Raw genomic sequence first — 20674 nt, 5'->3', positions numbered from 1 at the left:
TCTCAATAACTAAATCAGATATCAAGTACTAGGTAATAACTCATGTGTAACTGGTGAGAACGTGCAACAAGGACATTCTGAAAAAAAGTAAATTCACTATCAGCATCTTCTGGCCTCATTCACCTGGCATCCTATTCAGCATGATTGATTTAATGTTGAATGAACAGAGAGTACGTTTCAATACATGCCCATTGTCTTCAGGTCCATTGACAAAGAACACTGAATAGTTGACCAATCAGGGTTTTTCCAGAATAGTGGCTGTGGCAAGACAACTCTGTCATTACACAGCGGGCTAAATCCTAACCAGGATCCTAAGGTAGGTCAAACTCTGAACTTCCGTTTTTATACTGTTATAACTCAACAATCAGTTCATCTAGTCGTATATGTGCTATTAGTGCTGAGACACTGTACACCGTGATGACACAACTTGATACAACCTGACACCCGTTACAGCCTGATATTTATACAGATCAATCCTGCGTAACACATGGGCAGAATTTACATCTGTAGTCCTTCGCAGTTCTCTCTCTGAAACTTCCTTGTGCGCCTTTGACTCTCGTCAATACGGTAGCTTGTACTGTAGAAGCAATATAAATATTGATGGAAACAAGAGGCTAAAATACCGTCTTTAAACTCAAATTACGCACAAAAACAAAACTATTTTAAAGTATTGGCCTGATTTTAACAATAACGTTGGAACAGGTCATCTGAAAAGTGCATCGATCGACTTTAGTTCAGTGTATCCTCTTTGGCTAAAAATACTCTCTCGCCAAATTTGACGGTGGTTGTTTGAAAATGAATGGATTTGATTGGACGGAGTCTTGACCTGACTTGCTAACATTTCCAGCTGTCAACCACAGTTAAAGTTTAAGGGTAAGTTGATCCACCTCCCGTCATACAGTATATGCTGATTCTATTGTACAATCTATTATACAGATCTCCAGCCGGACGTCGTTTGTGGAATTATGAGTAGGCTACATTAGGAAACTAGCAATTGAGCTATTACTACGACTTAAACTCGCGTTAATAGCTAACTAATTGTTGTAGCTCGCCTATAACTTGACGTGGGACAGGTGATTAAGTTATTCATGTGATTCTGTGTGAACTTGTGTGAAGAGGACACAATGTTGCAGCAGTGGCTGACATATTGAACAAGATGCATTGTAACATTCTAATGTACTGTACAATAGAGGATCCTTGACACAAAATTGCAACTAGCAATCTTAGTATGCATGACCTGGTAACATATAGAAAATAGCTAATTACCAAATAGCATGAAAAAAACAACAACCTTGTTAACCTGATGAATGAATAATATTTTAATATGCCAAAGAAAATTCACTTGAAAATGTCTGGTTTGAAAATGTTTATCTGAAGTATTACAACGACTTCTCCCATCTCTACCCCAGGTGAGATTCGTAGACCGAGTATAATGGCAGAGGCTGTGGCCAATGTTGCCCGGAGGGTCAATGCAACAGTGGAAGAAGAGAAAGATACTCTGGGTAAGTTAATTAAATCCTCTGATTTAATTGATGTCTTCGTTATTTGTCACGTCCTGACCCTAGTAAGATGTCATTTTCTATAGTAGAGTAGGTCAGGGCGTGACAGGGGGTGTTTTGTGTTTTTCTATTTCTATGTTTAGTTCTAGTTTTTCTATTTCTATGTTGGGGTTGTTTGGGGTTGATCTCCAATTGGAGGCAGCTGGTCCTCGTTGCCTCTGATTGGAGATCATATTTAAGTAGGGGTTTTTCTTCCTGGGTTTTTGTGAGTAGTTGTTTTCCGTTTTGTATGTGTTACCTGACGGAACTGTTGGTGGTCGTTTTTTTGCTATGTGTTTCATTACTAAAGTAAATATGAGCACTCAACACGCTGCGCCTTGGTCCCCTTTAGACGACCCGCGTCACATTATTATTCTACAATGTAGAAAATAGTAAAAAATACACCTACTCATTCAAGGGTTTTTATTTTTTACTATTTTCTACATTATAGAATAATAGTGAAGACATCAAAACTATGAAATAACACATATGGAATCATGTAGCAACCAAAGAAATGTTAAACAAATCCAAATATACTGCTCAAAAAAATAAAGGGAACACTAAAATAACACATCCTAGATCTGAATAAATGAAATAATCTTATTAAATACTTTTTTCTTTACATACTTGAATGTGCTGACAACAAATTCACACAAAAATAATCAATGGAAATCCAATTTATCAAGCCATGGAGGTCTGGATTTGGAGTCACACTCAAAATTGAAGTGGAAAACCACACTACAGGCTGATCCAACTTTGATGTAATGTCCTTAAAACAAGTCAAAATGAGGCTCAGTAGTGTGTGTGGCCTCCACGTGCCTGTATGACCTCCCTACAACGCCTGGGCATGCTCCTGATGAGGTGGCGGATGGTCTCCTGAGGGACCTCCTCCCAGACCTGGACTAAAGCATCCGCCAACTCCTGGACAGTCTGTGGTGCAACGTGGCGTTGGTGGATGGAGCGAGACATGATGTCCCAGATGTGCTCAATTGGATTCAGGTCTGGGGAACGGGCGGGCCAGTCCATAGCATCAATGCCTTCCTCTTGCAGGAACTGCTGACACACTCCAGCCACATGAGGTCTAGCATTGTCTTGCATTAGGAGGAACCCAGGGCCAACCGCACCAGCATATGGTCTCACAAGGGGTCTGAGGATATCATCTCGGTACCAAATGGCAGTCAGGCTACCTCTGGCGAGCACATGGAGGGCTGTGCGGCCCCCCAAAGAAATGCCACCCCACACCATGACTGACCCACCGCCAAACCGGTCATGCTGGAGGATGTTGCAGGCAGCAGAACGTTCTCCACGGCGTCTCCAGACTCTGTCACGTCTGTCACGTGCTCAGTGTGAACCTGCTTTCATCTGTGAAGAGCACAGGGCGCCAGTGGCGAATTTGCCAAACGTGGTGTTCTCTGGCAAATGCCAAACGTCCTGCACGGTGTTGGGCTGTAAGCACAACCCCCACCTGTGGACGTCGGGCCCTCATACCACCCTCAAGGAGTCTGTTTCTGACCGTTTGAGCAGACACATGCACATTTGTGGCCTGCTGGAGGTCATTTTGCAGGGCTCTGGCAGTGCTCCTCCTGCTCCTCCTTGCACAAAGGCGGAGGTAGCGGTCCTGCTGCTGGGTTGTTGCCCTCCTACGGCCTCCTCCACGTCTCCTGATATACTGGCCTGTCTCCTGGTAGCGCCTCCATGCTCTGGACACTACACTGACAGACACAGCAAACCTTCTTGCCACAGCTCGCATTGATGTGCCATCCTGGATGAGCTGCACTACCTGAGCCACTTGTGTGGGTTGTAGACTCCGTCTCATGCTACCACTAGAGTGAAAGCACCGCCAGCATTCAAAAGTGACCAAAACATCAGCCAGGAAGCATAGGAACTGAGAAGTGGTCTGTGGTCCCCACCTGCAGAACCACTCCTTTATTGGGGGTGTCTTGCTAATTGCCTATAATTTCCACCTGTTGTCTATTCCATTTGCACAACAGCATGTTACATTTATTGTCAATCAGTGTTGCTTCCTAAGTGGACAGTTTGATTTCACAGAAGTGTGATTGACTTGGAGTTACATTGTGTTGTTTAAGTGTTCCCTTTATTTTTTTGAGCAGTGTATATTTTAGATGTTAGTATCTTCAAAGTAGCCACACTTTGCCTTGACGACAGCTTTGAACACTCTTGGCATTCTCTCAACCATCTTCATGAGGAATGCTTGTTTAACACTTTTTTTTTGGTTACTACATGATTCCATATGTGTTATTTCATAGTTTTGATGTCTTCACTATTATTCTACAATGTAGAAAATAGTACAAATAAAGAAAAACCCTTGAATGAGTAGGTGTGTCCAAACCTTTGACTGGTACTGTATATTATAATATTTTGTCTAATTTTCATTGTTGGTCATAAAAGACTGTAAAAACAGCAGTAAATCAACTCCAAGTGATTTTAATTGAAGAAATCTGTTTCCAAGTATTCCAACACATAATAGAGAGACATGCGATTGTTTACAAATGTAAGCAAGGTTCGAAATGATTATGTTTTAGTCAAACATTATATCTGTTTAGGCTTCTTGCGTTCAATTTGCAGTCTACAAATATTTGTAATTATGTTCCGGCCCCCCGACCATCCGCTCCAGGAGAAATCAGCCTGCAGTTGAATGTAGTTGATGATCCCTGATCTACTTGTACATCCAGTATGTTGAGTCTTACTACTTTCAGCCAGCAGATGACAGTAATGTGTTACCAAAAGCTCTACTTCCAGGATGATATTATGTTGTCCTCTCTGACTATGGCAATCCATTATATTATTGTGAACTTAATTGCATATTTGACATAAGAACCAGAGGGTTGCAGTGACGTTAGATTTGAACAATGTTTGGAGGTATGACTGTAAAGTTTATATTGAAATAACCTCTTCAATATAACACTAATCTCCTTCAGCTCTAAGCTATGCTTTCTCATATCTGCATCCCAAATACCACCCTATTCCCTATGTAGTACACTACTTTTGAACAGAGCCCTATGGGCCCTGGTCAAAAGTAGTGCACTAAATAGGGAATAGGGTGCCATTTGAGATGTAACCATGGCCATTCCTAATTGTTCTCCTTTATTTCTTTAGATCTGTCAAACTGCAAACTGATCAGTTTCCCAGATGGTGTATTCAGGGTCCTCAACAGCGTTGCAGAGAAGATACACATCATCACGTTGGCTGACAATGAGATGAAGGGAGTTACTAGCAAATTCTTCAAAACCTTCACTCAATTGAGAGGTAGCTATGCATGCATACCCCCCCCCCCTAACTTAACATGTTTTAGTTGAGGGGCTTTTTATATAACACTATCACAAGATATCAGATTGATAGCTTTAAAGTTTTTATCTTTAAGGTAGCATGCGTCTTTGTATAGCAGCCTAACACTAGCCTAGGGCCAGTATAGCAGCTCACACTAGCCCGGGGCCACTATAGCAGCCTAACATTAGCCCGGGGCCAGTATAGCAGCTCACACTAGCCTGGTGGCCAGTATAGCAGCCTAACACTAGCCTGGGGCCAGTATAGCAGCCTAACACTAGCCTGGGGCCAGTATAGCAGCCTAACACTAGCCTGGGGCCAGTATAGCAGCCTAACACTAGCCTGGGGCCAGTATAGCAGCCTAACACTAGCCTGGGCCAGTATAGCAGCCTAACACTAGCCTGGGGCCAGTATAGCAGCCTAACACTAGCATGGGGCCAGTATAGCAGCCTTACACAAGCCTGGGGCCAGTATAGCAGCCTAACACTAGCCTGGTGGCCAGTCTGTTTCTGTTCACTTGCCAGCACCTTACGGAATTGTCATTGGCTTGGCATTAACAGAATGGAGTAGGCAAGAGCACAAACAGATCTGGGACCAGACTAGCCTAATATAGCAGTAATCAACAAATATTTGACTGAATGTGTTGAATCTGTGCAAGGAATATTCAGGTAAGTTAGCTAGTGATTTAGCAGTATTTTCCAATACTTTTTCAGAACTGGATTTGCACGGCAATGTAATCACTAAACTGCCAGATGTAGTTGGGGATCTGGAACATCTGACCAGCATCAACTTGGCCAACAACAAGTTGTCTGTCTTCCCTGAGAGACTGACGGAGATCCAGTCACTGGAAAGAATCAACCTGGAAGGGAATGACATCACTGGTAAGATGGAGTCAGTGCTTCATTCCCATTCTCTACCCTTCTTCCAAGGATTTAAATGCATTGGATTGGTGTTACAATTGGCTGGAGGAAGTTTATACATTTGGATTGGTGTTACAATTGGCTGGAGGAAGTTAATACCATTCGACTGGTGTTAGAATTGACTGAAGGGAGTTAATACCGTTGGATTGGTGTTATTATTGTATGGAGGAGGTTAATACCGTTGGATTGGTGTTAGAATTGTATGGAGGAAGTTAATACCGTTGGATTGGTGTTAGAATTGTATGGAGGAAGTTAATACCGTTGGATTGGTGTTAGAATTGGCTGGAGGAAGTTAATACCATTGGATTGGTGTTAGAATTGACTGAAGGGAGATAATACCGTTGGATTGGTGTTAGAATTGGCTGGAGGAAGTTAATACCGTTGTTTAATCCGTGAGAGAAAGTGAGCAAGTGCAGAGAAGTGGGAGAAGTGTGGAGAATCAGGAACCAGCCATAATGACGCCTTTAGTCTCTTGTGAACATTCATTGGCTCTTTCTCAAATGTCTAAAAATGTGTCTTCTCCTCATCTCTCCCACAGAAGTCCCCATGGAAAAGTTGCAGGCCATGCCAGCTCTGAAGTGTATCAACTTGAAGTCAAATCCTTTGGACAACAACTTGTTAACTGCCATTCAACAATTTCCTCAAACATTTGAAATTCAAACTACAACAGACAACTAAGACCTTGTTTTCTTCTAAGATGGACATTTTATCCACACCTAGAGACAATGAAGATTGCATGCTGTGCCTTCAGACTTTTTCAACAGTACAATTAGTTGCTTTTGATTCTTCAGAGATTCAATTGTTTGTCCTCTATTTCATGACATTTTTTCCCCCATCATGTTTGCTGTATGGGAACTATCAAACTTAAAGCCTCTCCAGAACAGAACACGTGAGCCTACTGTAGTTGCTGCCATTACTGAAAGTCCATTTGAGTTGGGCTCAGTTCAGAGATGACTAGATGTTGCTGTTTACACTTTTCAGTAGCCTTTCCAGAGTGCACCAAGAGCTACACCTAGTACATAGTCCTTATTAACAATGGGCCTCAGTGTTTTCATCATCAAAGGAATGGCAAATAGGTGCTACGTCTTTTTAAAATAATCTTCAACCAATCATCATAACTGGAGAGATGTGCTGTCCCTCCTTGTGTAGATGACAACTAAATCAAGCAGTCTGAGTTCACTGGCGTCACCCACTTTGGAGCTTCACATGCCCCTGTGAATGGACTTCCTTTACTCATTTAGAAAACGCTCAATAAATATTATTATTCCAAATTGTATTTGATCATCTCCTTGGATTAATTTGCTTGCTAAATGTAGTCTATATAGTTTGGTTGATTGTTACAGTACCCGTTGTGTGGAAATGTAAAAAATATATATATTATATTAAAGTTGGAGACATTCATAAGAGGGATGATGAACCAAGGCCAAATTCAAGGTAAGGAGTTGAGACCAGATAGCCCACCAGATAGGTAGATAACTGCATAACAAATTCTGTGCATGAATACTAAGTTATTATCTGTTATCAGAGCATGAAGACTAGGTTATTATCTGTTTTCAGAGCATAAAGACAAGGTTATTATCTGTTTTCAGAGCATAAAGACTAGGTTATTATCTGTTTTAAGAGCATGAATACCAGGTTATTATCTGTTTTCAGAGCATGAATACTAGGTTATTATCTGTTTTCAGAGCATGAATACCAGGTTATTATCTGTTTTCAGAGCATGAATACCAGGTTATTATCTGTTTTCAGAGCATGAATAAGTGTATGATATTTATTTTATTTGCATTTACAATCTGTAAGATTGCCATAAAGCACCATAGGTCTCTGGTCAAAAGCAGTGCACTATTTAGGGAATAGGGTGCCATTTGGGACTTACACAGGTGGTGAAAGGTCATGCCAGGGACATAAGACTGGTCGAACTCTAACCACCAGTCAGCTCCATCTGTTTTAGTTGGAATGATGAGGAACTCAGGAAGCCCTGACATTTAGGCCAGCTAACGCTGTTATATTGTATGTCTATTACATTATGGAGTGAACTGGGCATCAAAACACTTACCAAGCAAGGACAGTAATGTGTTGTATTTTGACTAGCCTCTGATCTAGTTGTCTTATACAGCAGTAGGGATCAGGGATTTACAAGGAAGCGGTAGGACTATACAGCAAAGGGATTAGGTTAGGCTACCAAGGACCAATTATAGCTTTCTCAAAGTCTAAATTCACCCACGTACTGTGCTATATTTAACTGTTCAGTTATTGTAACATTGAAGGTAGTTCACACACACACACACACACACACACACACACACACACACACAGACCAAGCCTGACGTCACCAACCCCTGCCATGGCCTTAAGACGTGCACATGCCTCCTGCGCACACTCCCTCCCGCTCCATCCTACGGTCTTAACCTACTAGTTAACCTGCATGACGAGGAGATGGGCTTCCCATTGTCAACTCCTACAGGTAGTACAGGAAGTACGCCCACTAGCAGCAGTACCAAGGAGCAGACTGGACAAAATAAGGCAGTAGACATGAGCTTCACCATCGAGGAGAGGGGCAAGCCCAACACACTGGACTACAGGGTGTTTTTCAGTGAGTGACCAGCTCTTTCAATACATCACTGTATAGTGTAGAGCTAAAGACATTAGACTGTAGCTGTGTCAAGCTTGGTACGTAGTGAACTAGCTTAGTGGTGGTAGCTATACAGCTTGACATGTACATACTACGGTATGGCTCTCGTGCTACAGTATAGGCATCTACAGTATGTCCGTATGTGAGTCGACGACTTCCATGTTGGCGTAAGTCCCCCACATTACTGTTCATTAATAATCAGGTGGTTTGAAGTTACTGGAATGTATTAGTACAGTAGTATGTTTCTGATATACTGTGCATTCATCACTGCCTCTCTACACAGGAAATACTGAGGGAAAATACGTCTCTCCATTCCATGACATACCAATTTATGCAGATGAAGCTCAGGTATGTGTATTGTTGTGTGTGTGTGTGTGTGTGTGTGTGTGTGTGTGTGTGTGTGTGTGTGTGTGTGTGTGTGTGTGTGATTAATCAACAATCATTATTTAATTGTGTTTTTCTCAATAGAAATTTGGTGATATCTGAAACATTGGTGTTAACCATGACTATTTCCTCCAACAGAACATCATCCATGATGTTGTTGAGTTAACTCTGACTATTTCCTCCAACAGAACATCTTCCATGATGTTGTTGAGTTAACTCTGACTATTTCCTCCAACAGAACATCATCCATGATGTTGTTGAGTTAACTCTGACTATTTCCACCAACAGAACATCTTCCATGATGTTGTTGAGTTAACTCTGACTATTTCCTCCAACAGAACATCTTCCATGATGTTGTTGAGTTAACTCTGACTATTTCCACCAACAGAACATCTTCCATGATGTTGTTGAGTTAACTCTGACTATTTCCTCCAACAGAACATCTTCCATGATGTTGTTGAGTTAACTCTGACTATTTCCTCCAACAGAACATCTTCCATGCTGTTGTTGAGGTGCCCAGATGGACCAATGCAAAGATGGAGGTTTGTTTCAGTACTTGTCTTGTAGTCATATGTCCTTTGTTAGCTCAATGTATGAACCTTGAAAGAAGCTCTGGTGAGACAGAAGTGAAGTTCTTGTTCCACTCCACAAGAATTAGCAGTAAGGTTTTATGCTTATTGTTTATTCAGTATTCTATTGCAAACACATAGTAAACAGGTACAAAGTCATCAGTCACTTAATATTTCCATTCATTGTTTCATGTGAATGTTGTAATATTTCCCTCAGATTGCCACCAAAGACCCTCTAAATCCATTGAAGCAAGACATCAAAAAGGGGAACCTTCGTTATGTGGCCAATGTGTTTCCACACAAAGGATACATCTGGAATTATGGAGCCATCCCACAGGCACGTTAACCAGGGGTGTACTATCTCTCCCTAGAATAGAAACATTTTGGTTAAATGTATTGAACGTTTATAAAATGACAGTATAAAAGAAAACACACATTTTCCCTTCCTTATCAGTAGCTTTCTGGCATGAGATTTGCCAATGAATGATTTCTGAAGCATCTATACGGGTTATGAATGATTTATGAAGCATCAATACGGGTTATGAATGATTTATGAAGCATCTATAGGGATTATGAATGATTTCTGAAGCATCTATAGGGTTATGAATGATTTCTGAAGCATCTATAGGGTTATGAATGATTTCTGAAGCATCTTTATGGTTTATGAATGATTTATGAAGCATCTATAGGATTTATGAATGGTCTATAATGGCTTTATAAGTTGTTGTTTACTTAAAATAGAACCAGGTTATCAATCACTGTTCTCTCATCTTTATTTATTATCAGACATGGGAGGACCCAGGCCATAAAGACAGAGATACAGGATGCTGTGGTGACAATGACCCTATTGACATCTGTGACATAGGATACAAGGTACTGTGCTACAACTTTATTGAATGGAGGAAACTTTCTGTTATTATTCAGTGTGTGTTTTCTCCTTGTCAAAGGAACATGGTTGTGTGAATGTACTATCTTAATTCATAGTCTTCTAATTGAATGTTGTCAATCTCGTTCTCTTTCTTCCTCTCTCTCGCTTTCTCTCTCTCTCTTTCTCTCTCTCTCTTTCTCTCTCGCTCTCTTTCTCTCTCTCTCTCTCTCTCTCTCTCTCTTCTCTCTCTCTCGCTCTCTCTTTCGCTCTCTTTCTCTCTCTCTCTCTTTCTCTCTCTCTCTTTCTTTTCTCTCTCTCTTTCTTTCTCTCTCTCTCTTTCTTTTTCTCTCTCTTTCTTTCTTTCTCTCTCTCTCTTTCTCTCTCGCTCTCTTTCTCTCTCTCTCTCTCTCTCTCTCTCTCTCTCTTTCTCTCTCTCTCGCTCTCTCTTTCGCTCTCTTTCTCTCTCTCTCTCTTTCTCTCTCTCTCTTTCTTTTTCTCTCTCTCTCTTTCTTTCTCTCTCTCTCGTTCTCTCTCTTGCTCCCTTTCTTTCTCTCTCTCTCTCTCTCGCTCTCTCTTTCGCTCTCTTTCTCTCTCTCTCTCTCTTTCTCTCTCTCTCTTTCTTTCTCTCTCTCTCGTTCTCTCTCTCTCTTTCTTTCTCTCTCTCTCGTTCTCTCTCTTGCTCCCTTTCTCCTTCTCTCTCCTCCTTCTTCTTCTTCTTCTTCTTCTTCTTCTTCTTCTTCTTCTCTCGTTGTGATTTTGAGGTGTGCTCTCGTGGAGAGGTGATTAAAGTCAAGGTGCTGGGCACTCTGGCTCTGATCGACGAAGGAGAAACAGACTGGAAAGTCATCGTCATCAACATGGAGGATCCAGAGGCCAACAACTTTAACAGTATGAGGACATGTAATACATATTCAGAATATATGGGATTTATATAGCGCTTTTTAGAGGCACTTCAATAGACTAGCATTCTGTCCAGAATGATGTACACATACGTCAAGCTGCCTCACACTACAGAAACAGGAGCAGGTGTCAGTATGTAGTGAGTTGATGGGCCATTCTGACTTGGACAAGGTTACTTACTTTCTTTCAGAGACCTTAAGACGCTGATGGAATGTCTGTCTGATATCTGATCAACAGTTACACAGCAGTGGGTGTTTAAATGTGTTTGTGGCTAACCATGGAATACACATCTTCTTCTTGTGATCAATGCAGATATTGATGACGTAAGAAGACTCAAGCCTGGGTATCTGGAAGCTACATTTGAGTGGTTCAAAAAATATAAAATTCCTGATGGAAAACCTGAGAACCAGTTTGCATTTAACGGAGAGTTTAAGGACAGGGTAAAAATACAGTTTTCACCTGTTTGTACTGCACAGTAGGCGTACAAGAGCAAAGCCCAATAACAAGACATTTATATTGATGTCAGATACTATTTGATTCTTCCTTTAAATCAGGGATGTCAAACATATGGCCGAAAGAAAATGCTTTGACATTTCTGCTCTAAATCATTCATAGAACAGGGTATTTATACACTCAATCACACACAATACAATAAAACAGTGTATTACAGTGTAAGTACACATTGTTACTCTTTTTCTATTGAAATATGGAACATACCAAGGGTGGAACTCGATTCCCATAGTGCACTACTTTTGATGGGCCCTGATCAAAAGAAGTGCACTATAAAGAGACAAGGGTGCCATTTGAGACAACATACTTTCTACTCAGTACAGAGAGTAGTATAGTGGAGGTGTATGCAGAGTTTTTTATTTTCTTAAGCATGCAGGGAATAATTTGGCATTCTTTTTTCCAGGACTTTGCTCTTAAGACAGTCAAGGAAACTCATGAGTTCTGGAAGGCGCTGATCTCCAAAAAGACCAATGCTGGAGAACTGAACTGGTGAGACTGAGATACGGATTTACAATCTCTGTGTAATATGGCCATCTGTTCAATAGGCTGTCAGTGATGCGGTTGCATTGCTACAAAGACAAGTAAAAAGAAACAACGATAAAGCAAAATAAGACGTTTTAGTTAAGTCAATGACTTGTTTTTACTAAAATAGTTTTATTTGTGTTTTTACAGAGGCATCCTTTTCTTCTCAACTAAAACAGTTGTATTTGTGTTTTTACAGAGGCATCCTTTTCTTCTCAACTAAAACAGTTGTATTTGTGTTTTTACAGAGGCATCCCTTTCTTCTCAACTAAAACAGTTGTGTTTGTGTTTTTACAGAGGCATCCCTTTCTTCTCAACTAAAACAGTTGTATTTGTGTTTTTACAGAGGCATCCCTTTCTTCTCAACTAAAACAGTTGTATTTGTGTTTTTACAGAGGCATCCTTTTCTTCTCAACTAAAACAGTTGTATTTGTGTTTTTACAGAGGCATCCCTTTCTTCTCAACTAAAACAGTTGTATTTGTGTTTTTACAGAGGCATCCCTTTCTTCTCAACTAAAACAGTTGTGTTTGTGTTTTTACAGAGGCATCCCTTTCTTCTCAACTAAAACAGTTGTATTTGTGTTTTTACAGAGGCATCCCTTTCTTCTCAACTAAAACAGTTGTGTTTGTGTTTTTACAGAGGCATCCCTTTCTTCTCAACTAAAACAGTTGTATTTGTGTTTTTCTCCCATCTTCTGTTTGTTGGAACACTGATCCAGTGCCAACACCTGTGTCACAGACAGTCCATTCTGCTGTTCCACTACTGATGCTAAGGCTGTTGTTGATGCCGTGAGTTCCTTTCAATTATCATACTATTTGGTTCATCATACTAAAACAGCTTAGCTGGAATATTAATGTGTGCTTGATAAATAATATTGATAATAATGATATTGTCTTGTAGGCATGTGCTTTTGGCCCTGAAGACCCTATTCCAAGTGCAGGTATGTATTTCTATTGTTAGATAATTCCATTGGTATATGTGCTTTGACGTGAAATTAATCTTATTTAAATTCAATACACCTGTGATTTATTTACAAAATATCTTTATATTCAACTTTGTTGGATTTCACACTTAACAATGGAACATGTCCTACTTCTTTTCTCAGTTGACAAATGGTTCTATGTCTGAGTTAACTGACCCAGAAAGAAGAGCCTTCAGATTGGACCAAAATGCTTTCTCACCTGAACAGAAGAATATACTTGAGAATTACAGAAAACATGTGTAGTATAATTACAGTTTCCCATTTTTAGTATAAATTGTGGTTGATGCTTGTCATCTTAACATGACAAGTACTCAACCAAGTAAGTCTCTTGTTTATGTTTATTATATTTCTCAAACGTGTAAACAATATGACCGTTATAGTCCATCTAAATCTCTGCACTTTACCGTGTCTTGCATCATGTTGTTTAATACTGAAATCTGAAAATTGTCATAAATCTTCAAATAAATACCATCCCTACATCCCCCTCCTCCTGTTCTGAACACGGTCTTTACTAGTATCTAGTGCTCATGTATCACAACACAAGCCTTATAGCAGACAGGAGAAAAGCTGTTTAAACAGGTGTGTTGAATGTGAAGAATAAAAATGATTTCCCTGAAGTTGGCTCTTACTGGAAATCACAGGATGAAAAGAACTGCTGGAGAATCACTCATCCAACACTCCTCCACTGCCAAGAGGAAAAGATGGGAGCTACTAGATGCCATGTCTAAATATAATGCCTATGATATAATGCAGAGGATTTGAGGTATTTTATGTGAAAGATAGGTGAAAGGTGAACGCCATAAGCATATTGCAATATGCTCCCGCACAGCAGGCGGCACTAGTGCGCCACTAGGGTGGTTAGCTAGTTCCCGAAGTCACGTCGAAGAACAATACAATCAGCTGTTCGTTTATCGGATCCGCAGAAGAAACCTAACCAAAGCTGTCATTGTCGACAGGGAGAGGTAAGCTTTGGCAGCTTAATTAAAAGAAATATTCAGTCATTTGTATAGTTATATAACGTTACTTGTGTTCCGTCATACATTTACTTCGAAAGGGAGAGCTGTCTGTCTGTCTTAGAGTCCTTAGTCCACATGAGGCCAGGATTTTAGCTAAGCTGATAGCCACGTAGCCGAGCTAGCAAGCTAAGTTAGCGATCAGCTGGTGCTAACTAGCATGCTAGGATAAGAAAATACTTGTATTGTAGTTGATAAACCTAAAGCTGGCTAGCAGCAGTAGCAACTGCGTAAAGAGAGCCTGTAACTATCAATATAGTCATGATGCAATGTGAAAATACTGCTGATCCAGTGAGACCAGTATGAACTCGTCTTGACAAGTGCTAGTTAGCTAGCTAACTTCTCCATTGTCTTCTTTCTTAGGCAAAGACCAGTGAAATGTCATTCCTCTTTGATTGGATCTACAGAGGCTTTAGTGGTGTACTACAGTTTTTAGGTAATCTCTGATTTCACGTCAATGACTTCAAATGTATTATCAGTAATTTGTAGGACGTACCACCTAGAATCTGTTCCAAAAAACTTCGTAAATAACAAAGATGCCAACAAACAACGCATACAAAGTAGCATGATCAACTCACCTAGTTAACTACCTGCCGAATAGGCATCAACTCACCACGTAGCTTATTCTTAATATTTGTCCGTAGGCTACCAGAGTGAGGACAGACATTTTTCGGAATAAACGTGGACGGTGAGTGAAAAACTTAACAAAATAGCCCACTCCCTACCCGGTATCTTATTCTGCCGCTATACAACTTTGTATGCGTTGTTTGTGGGCATCGTTGTTATTTACGAAGTTTTTGGAACAGATTCCTGTTGGAACGTGCCACATTATACCCACTCTTATCAGTATAATACTGCATGTCACAATGAGGGGTGTGTGTTTACAACTCAAACGTTTAATTAACTTGTCAATGTACTTTCCCAGGGTTGTACAAAAAGTCTGGAAAGCTGGTTTTCCTGGGGTTGGATAATGCTGGTAAAACAACCCTTCTGCATATGCTGAAAGATGACAGACTTGGACAGCATGTGCCCACGTTGCATCCAAGTAAGCAGCATCATTTCGAAGTACATTATTGTGTTGTTTTTAAGTCCAATAACGGCAGTGAACATAATGTCAGTGATTTTTAAATGTTTTGTTTCTCCCTGAAGCATCGGAAGAGTTGACGATAGCTGGAATGACATTCACCACGTTTGATCTGGGCGGTCACGTACAAGGTAAGACTTAGGCCTAACTAAGTTGGACACTGCGTCTTTCTAGGGTTTGGTCAGCATCTTGACACATTACATTGTCTTTGTAGGGTTTGGTCATCATCTTGACACATTACATTGTCTTTGTAGGGTTTGGTCAGCATCTTGACACATTACATCATGTGCTACATCTTCTGTCTCTTTCACAGCTAGAAGAGTGTGGAAGAACTACCTGCCGGCTATCAATGGAGTTGTCTTTCTGGTTGACTGTGCTGACCATGACCGCCTTACAGAATCCAAGATCGAACTTGATGTAAGTCACTGCACACAATGGGCCTAATTTATCAACATTCGTTATAAAAAATGCATACACAAAACCCACATGTTGAGGCAGCCCTGTTGAGGCAGCCATCACTGCAGGTTAGTCCAGGACACACAACGAACATTCTCACTGTCCCATCTCGGTCTCATTGCTGAACCTCTTTTGTGTGTGTGTGTGTGTGTGGTGTGTGTGTTCAGGCGCTGTTAGCAGATGAGACCATCCTCTCTGTGCCTGTGCTGGTCCTGGGTAACAAGATAGACCGTCCTGAAGCCATCAGTGAGGGGGGACTGAGAGAGGCGTTTGTTCTCGATGGTCAATGCACTGGAAAGGTAAGCATAGAGATGGATGTAGCCTATGGAATTTGTATCTATGGGTAGCATTATACATTTTTTTTAAGTCCATTTCAGATGAGTGTGTAACACAACTAACGTGTGTGTGGTACAGTATTCATGTTCTTTAGATATGCTGTAGAAAATGTTAGTGGCACTCCAGTCTATTTTCACCTCATTTATCACCTGATTTACTTAACAAAAGCCACATCTCAATAGGTGATCCAGGTACAGTGCCCTTCGAAAGGTATTCAGACCCCTCAACTTTTTCCACAGTTTGTTTTACGTTACAGCCTTTCCTCATCAAGCTACACACAATACCACATAATGACAAAAGCAAAAACAGGTTTTTAGAAATTTGTGCAAATTCATTCAAAATAAAAAATGAAAATATCAAATTTTACATAAGTATTCAGACCCTTTACTCAATACTTTGTTGAAGCAGCGATTACAGCCTCGAGTCTTCTTGGGTATGAAGCTTGGCACGCCTGTATTTGGAGAGTTTCTCCCATTCTTCTCTGCAGATCCTCTCAAGCTCTATCAGGTTGGATGGGGAGCGTTGCTGCACAGCTATTTTCAGGTCTCTCCAAAGATGTTCGATCGGGTTCAAGTCTGGGCTCTGGCTGGGCCACTCAAGGGACATTCAGAGACTTGTCCTGAAGCCACTCCTGCGTTGTCTTGGCTATGTGCTTAGGGTCATTGTCCTGTTGGAAGGTGAACCTTCTCCCCCCAGTCTGAGGTCCTGAGCAGGTTTTCATCAAGTAACTCTCTGTACTTTGCTACGTTCATCTTTCCCTCAATCCTGACTAGTCTCTCAGTCCCTGCAGCTGAAAAACATCCCCACAGCATGATGCTGCTGCCACCACCATGCTTCACCATAGGGATGGTGCCAGGTTTCCTCCGGATGTGACGCTTGGCATTCAGGCCAAAGAGTTAAATCTTGGTTTCATCAGACCAGAGAATCTTGTTTCTCATGGTCTGGGTCCTTTAGGTGCCTTTTGGCAAACTCAAAGTGGGCTGTCATGTGCCTTTTACTGAGGAGTGGCTTCCTTTTGGCCACTCTGCCATAAAGGCCTGATTGGTGGAGTTCTGCAGAGATGGTTGTCCTTCTGGAAGTTTCTCCCATCTCCACAGAGGAACTCTGGAGCTCTGTCAGAGTGACCATCAGGTTCTTGGTCACCTACCTGACCAAGGCCCTTCTCTCCCAATTGCTCAGTTTTGCCGGGCGGCCAGCTCTAGGAAGAGTCTTGGTGGTTCCAAACTTCTTCCATTTAAGAATGATGGTGGCCACTGTGTTCTTGGGGACCTTCAATGCTGCAGACATTTTTTGTAACCCTTCCCCAGATCTGTGCCTTGACACAATCCTGTCTCGTAGCTTTACGGACAATTCCTTTAACCTCATGGCTTGGTTTTTGCTCTGACATGCACTGCCAACTGTGGGACCTTATCTAGACAGGTGTGTGCCTTTCCAAATCATGTCCAAACAATTGAATTTACTACAGGTGGACTCCAATCAAGTTTTCGAAACATCTCAAGGATGATCAATGGAAACAGGATGCACCTGAGCTCAATTTTGAGTCTAATAACAAAGGGTCTGAATACTTATGTAAATAAGTTGTTTCATTTTTTCAAATTTCTTTTTAAATAAATTTGCAAAAATGTCTTAACCTGTTTTTGCTTTATTATGCAGTGTTGTGTGTAGATTGATGAGGAAACAAATTTAATACATTTTAGAATATGGCTGTAACCTAACAATGTGGAAAAAGTCAAGGGGTCTGAATATTTCTGAATGCACTGTATGACATTGTACAAGTCGGTAAAACATTCTTTTTTTACCCTTAAGTGTGTGTACATTACTATATTTATACTTGGGATAATGTTTTTCATCAGAGAAAGTCAAGTTGCTGGAGTGGTCTTTAACAGCTTGACCCTGTTGTTCTTCTCCAGGGTAACGTGTCGTTGAAGGATCTGCAGGTACGACCTTTGGAGATTTTCATGTGCAGTGTCCTGAAGAAGCAGGGCTATGGAGATGGCTTCAGGTGGCTGGCACAATACATCGACTGAATCTAGGCAGCAGTTCTTTTGCTAAACGGACTCCATCTTTCTTTGGGGAATGAAGAAGATAAGCTGTCAAATGAAATGGCCCTTATCGTCCAACCCCCCCCCCCCCCCCGTGTGGAAAGATGTGAAGCTCCCAATGGTCAATAATCCGCTTTCTGATTGAGTACATCTGTCAATTTCAGCTTTTAATTGGTCAGTTTTAAAGGTTTCTATCTATGCAAACTTTTAAAAGTGGTTCATGGTCACAAGATTGAAGATGGGTTTGTGTGTAATACTAGTCCATTAATGAAGTATAACATCAACCTGTTCTCTGGCATGTAATTAGAGTATCCAGTTCTATCCCAACAGATTTGATCATATCTGCAGTTCAAGCTACAGTACAGGGCAGATGATATGTAACAATGTAGAACCTTTATAAGGTAAACTGTGAACTTTTACATTATTTCTGACAAATGATGGACCAAGTAGTTTTTAAATGAAATAGATTATAAATGATAAGGATATTTATGTGAATGGTGGTGGTACAATGCTTGTTGCGTGTACATAGCAGTCCTACCTAGAATAACATGTTCCATCACTAAGTGGACATGAAAGAGAATAGATGGTCTGCTGGAATAATCATTCTCAGTCTAAGTTCCAATGCACCGAATAGAACAGTGCAAATGTTATCTAAACTTAAGGGGCTGAGTCCATTTGACCTGATTCTGTTTCTATACATGGTGTGTATCCCAAATGGCAGCATATTGACTATATAGTGCACTACTTCAGAGAACCCATACTTTCTACCCCCCCCGGTCAAAAGTAGTGCACTAAATAGGGAATAGGGTTGACATTTGGTACACATCCAGGGGTTTTGAGATCAATTGTAATTGTCCATGCAGCTATTGCCTTCAATGCACTCAGCCAAAGATGAATGCAAACTATTTTGCAAGTGACTTTGGGATGTTTACATATAATAGACCTGGGGGAGGGGTTATAGTAGTGATGTAATGTTCGTCCTACTACAGTTTAATGAATGAATGGCTATAGTGCCATGATATGCAGGTACATTGTAACAGGCCAGAACAAGAGACCGCCATTGCCATCATTCCATGGTATGCAGCAATAAAGCGGAATGACCATCAGTGGCCACTGCAATGCTAATGTTAACAAAAAGGCTATGCTACTCCACTAACACAGCTCTGGCAGAGGTTTCGTTGAAAAATATAGATATTGGTCCTTATTCAATCAGGTCTAGTTTAAAAATACATATATTGGGCCCTATTTAATCAAAGCTGGTTTAAAAACCCATATATTTCGCCCTATTCGATCAAGGCTGGTTTAAAAAAAAAAAAGCCCTCTTGCATGCTTAGAGTGACGTACTACTCAAGGAAACACCAGATAGCCTGGGCACCAGTTTGAATAGGGCTCTTGGTCCTTGCCCTGTCCTGGTCGCAGACCTGGGTCATGTTCATTAGGCACCAAACGGATGAAAATGGACTGAAACGGCACTTGGACAATGGAAACACTCATTTTCATTTTCAGTTGCAAAATGTTTTAAAATGTTTTCCGTTGCAAGCCCTAAAATGAACACGTCCCAGAGATTTCTAGGCCTGCTAGTAAATCTTCTTTGTCATTCTAAGCTTCTGTCATTTGCAACATTTCTTATTATCTTGATGTCAATTTAATTTGAATCTGAAATGGCCATCACTGACATATTTTAGTTGTTTATTATTTATTATCAGAATGAACTAATGGGAACAGGTACTTCCAGCCATGTAGGCTAATACTGCCTTATAGTTTAAATAGAGGGGAGTGTTTCGGCAGTCTGATTCAGCCTTTTGATGATCTAATTGTCACATTTCCTGTCTGCTGTGTAGGTCATTTATTGAAATGATTTATAATGTCCATGATGTGAAGTGTTGGCTGTGTGATTCAGACAAATCTATGGTTGAAATGCTGCAGGTACTTCTTGACTATCAGTACAATGATATGAGAGTACATGTGTAGCTCTGAATCTCTGGGAATAACAGCCTTTATATCAGCCAGCATCGGGCTCCGTTCCATTTCAATTCAGGAACTAAACTGATATTCACAGTTTTTTCTCAAAGCTTTTTAATGAGGAGAAATGTAATTGGAATTTCAGTTTCCTACCTGAATTGAAATGGAACTGACCCCAGCGCTGTATATCAGTATTTAACTATTGACTACCATTAATGTTTCTGTATTCATTGTAAATAATGTAAAATGGAGATGGTATCTTTCTTTGTACAATTCATTATCCTGGAGCTGACAACACACGCAGGCTGTATCCCGAATAGCACCCTATTCCCTACATAGTGCACTGCTTTTGACCAAAGCCCTATTGACCCTGGTCCAATGTAGTGCACTATAAATTATAGGTTGCCATTTGGCACATAGACATTATTACTGGATGTACTTATGATAACTCAGATCATTTTAATGTGAGAAATTCCATAAATATTTTTAACAACCAATCCTCACTTGTCATGTTTTGTTCTAAGGCTGTAGATAAAATTGCAAATGCTAAAAATCCACACTTCTAATCTACATGTGATAATAGTATTTGCAAATACTGTATAAATACGGCATTAACTGAAAATATAATCTTCGGTGCAGGGCTGTTATCATGCAACTTCCAAAGAGTATC

At 40.6% G+C, this 20674-nt stretch overlaps 3 protein-coding genes across 5 annotated transcripts; all 3 read left to right on the top strand.

Moving 5' to 3' along the window:
• The first annotated feature begins 291 nt into the window (after nucleotides 1-291).
• On the top strand, nucleotides 292-7019 carry LOC106613763 (leucine-rich repeat-containing protein 20). Of its 3 annotated transcripts, none has more exons than XM_045687531.1 (5): nucleotides 292-316; nucleotides 1410-1502; nucleotides 4656-4805; nucleotides 5537-5704; nucleotides 6282-7019. In XM_045687531.1, exons 2-5 carry the CDS (start codon nucleotides 1433-1435, stop codon nucleotides 6419-6421), a joined length of 528 nt encoding a protein of 175 aa, XP_045543487.1. In that variant the 5' UTR covers nucleotides 292-316; nucleotides 1410-1432; the 3' UTR covers nucleotides 6422-7019. The 3 variants fall into 3 exon arrangements, with proteins under 3 accessions (XP_045543487.1, XP_045543482.1, XP_045543485.1); XM_045687526.1 differs by lacking the exon at nucleotides 292-316 and adding an exon at nucleotides 535-873; XM_045687529.1 differs by lacking the exon at nucleotides 292-316 and adding an exon at nucleotides 901-1073.
• A 1113-nt stretch (nucleotides 7020-8132) lies between these two features.
• LOC106560865 (inorganic pyrophosphatase) lies at nucleotides 8133-13597 on the top strand. The gene is made up of 11 exons (XM_014124253.2): nucleotides 8133-8336; nucleotides 8659-8723; nucleotides 9248-9301; nucleotides 9546-9665; nucleotides 10115-10201; nucleotides 10958-11084; nucleotides 11409-11536; nucleotides 12010-12095; nucleotides 12848-12917; nucleotides 13030-13069; nucleotides 13235-13597. The coding sequence occupies exons 1-11, from the start codon at nucleotides 8180-8182 to the stop codon at nucleotides 13255-13257; spliced, it is 957 nt and encodes a 318-aa protein (XP_013979728.1). The 5' UTR covers nucleotides 8133-8179; the 3' UTR covers nucleotides 13258-13597.
• A 355-nt stretch (nucleotides 13598-13952) lies between these two features.
• LOC106560851 (GTP-binding protein SAR1b) lies at nucleotides 13953-20501 on the top strand. The gene is made up of 7 exons (XM_014124228.2): nucleotides 13953-14073; nucleotides 14488-14560; nucleotides 15050-15169; nucleotides 15274-15339; nucleotides 15522-15625; nucleotides 15832-15963; nucleotides 17911-20501. Exons 2-7 carry the CDS (start codon nucleotides 14503-14505, stop codon nucleotides 18025-18027), a joined length of 597 nt encoding a protein of 198 aa, XP_013979703.1. The 5' UTR covers nucleotides 13953-14073; nucleotides 14488-14502; the 3' UTR covers nucleotides 18028-20501.
• The last annotated feature ends 173 nt before the right edge of the window (nucleotides 20502-20674 follow it).

This window comes from Salmo salar, chromosome ssa01, assembly GCF_905237065.1.
Source record: "Salmo salar chromosome ssa01, Ssal_v3.1, whole genome shotgun sequence".
In the NCBI taxonomy this organism is placed as follows: domain Eukaryota; kingdom Metazoa; phylum Chordata; class Actinopteri; order Salmoniformes; family Salmonidae; genus Salmo; species Salmo salar.
This window is presented reverse-complemented; position numbering and strand designations above follow the sequence as displayed.

Bases quoted from the DNA above. Each gene is read 5' to 3' on its own strand.
- LOC106613763 (XM_045687531.1), top strand. From the start codon at position 1,433: ATGGCAGAGGCTGTGGCCAATGTTGCCCGGAGGGTCAATGCAACAGTG. The intron at 1,503-4,655 runs GTAAGTTAATTA...TTATTTCTTTAG, and splicing joins AGAAGAGAAAGATACTCTGG to ATCTGTCAAACTGCAAACTG. The intron at 5,705-6,281 runs GTAAGATGGAGT...TCTCTCCCACAG, and splicing joins GGAAGGGAATGACATCACTG to AAGTCCCCATGGAAAAGTTG.
- LOC106560865 (XM_014124253.2), top strand. From the start codon at position 8,180: ATGGGCTTCCCATTGTCAACTCCTACAGGTAGTACAGGAAGTACGCCC. The intron at 9,666-10,114 runs GCACGTTAACCA...ATTTATTATCAG, and splicing joins ATTATGGAGCCATCCCACAG to ACATGGGAGGACCCAGGCCA. The intron at 11,085-11,408 runs GTATGAGGACAT...TGATCAATGCAG, and splicing joins AGAGGCCAACAACTTTAACA to ATATTGATGACGTAAGAAGA.
- LOC106560851 (XM_014124228.2), top strand. From the start codon at position 14,503: ATGTCATTCCTCTTTGATTGGATCTACAGAGGCTTTAGTGGTGTACTA. The intron at 15,340-15,521 runs GTAAGACTTAGG...TCTCTTTCACAG, and splicing joins TCTGGGCGGTCACGTACAAG to CTAGAAGAGTGTGGAAGAAC. The intron at 15,626-15,831 runs GTAAGTCACTGC...GTGTGTGTTCAG, and splicing joins AATCCAAGATCGAACTTGAT to GCGCTGTTAGCAGATGAGAC.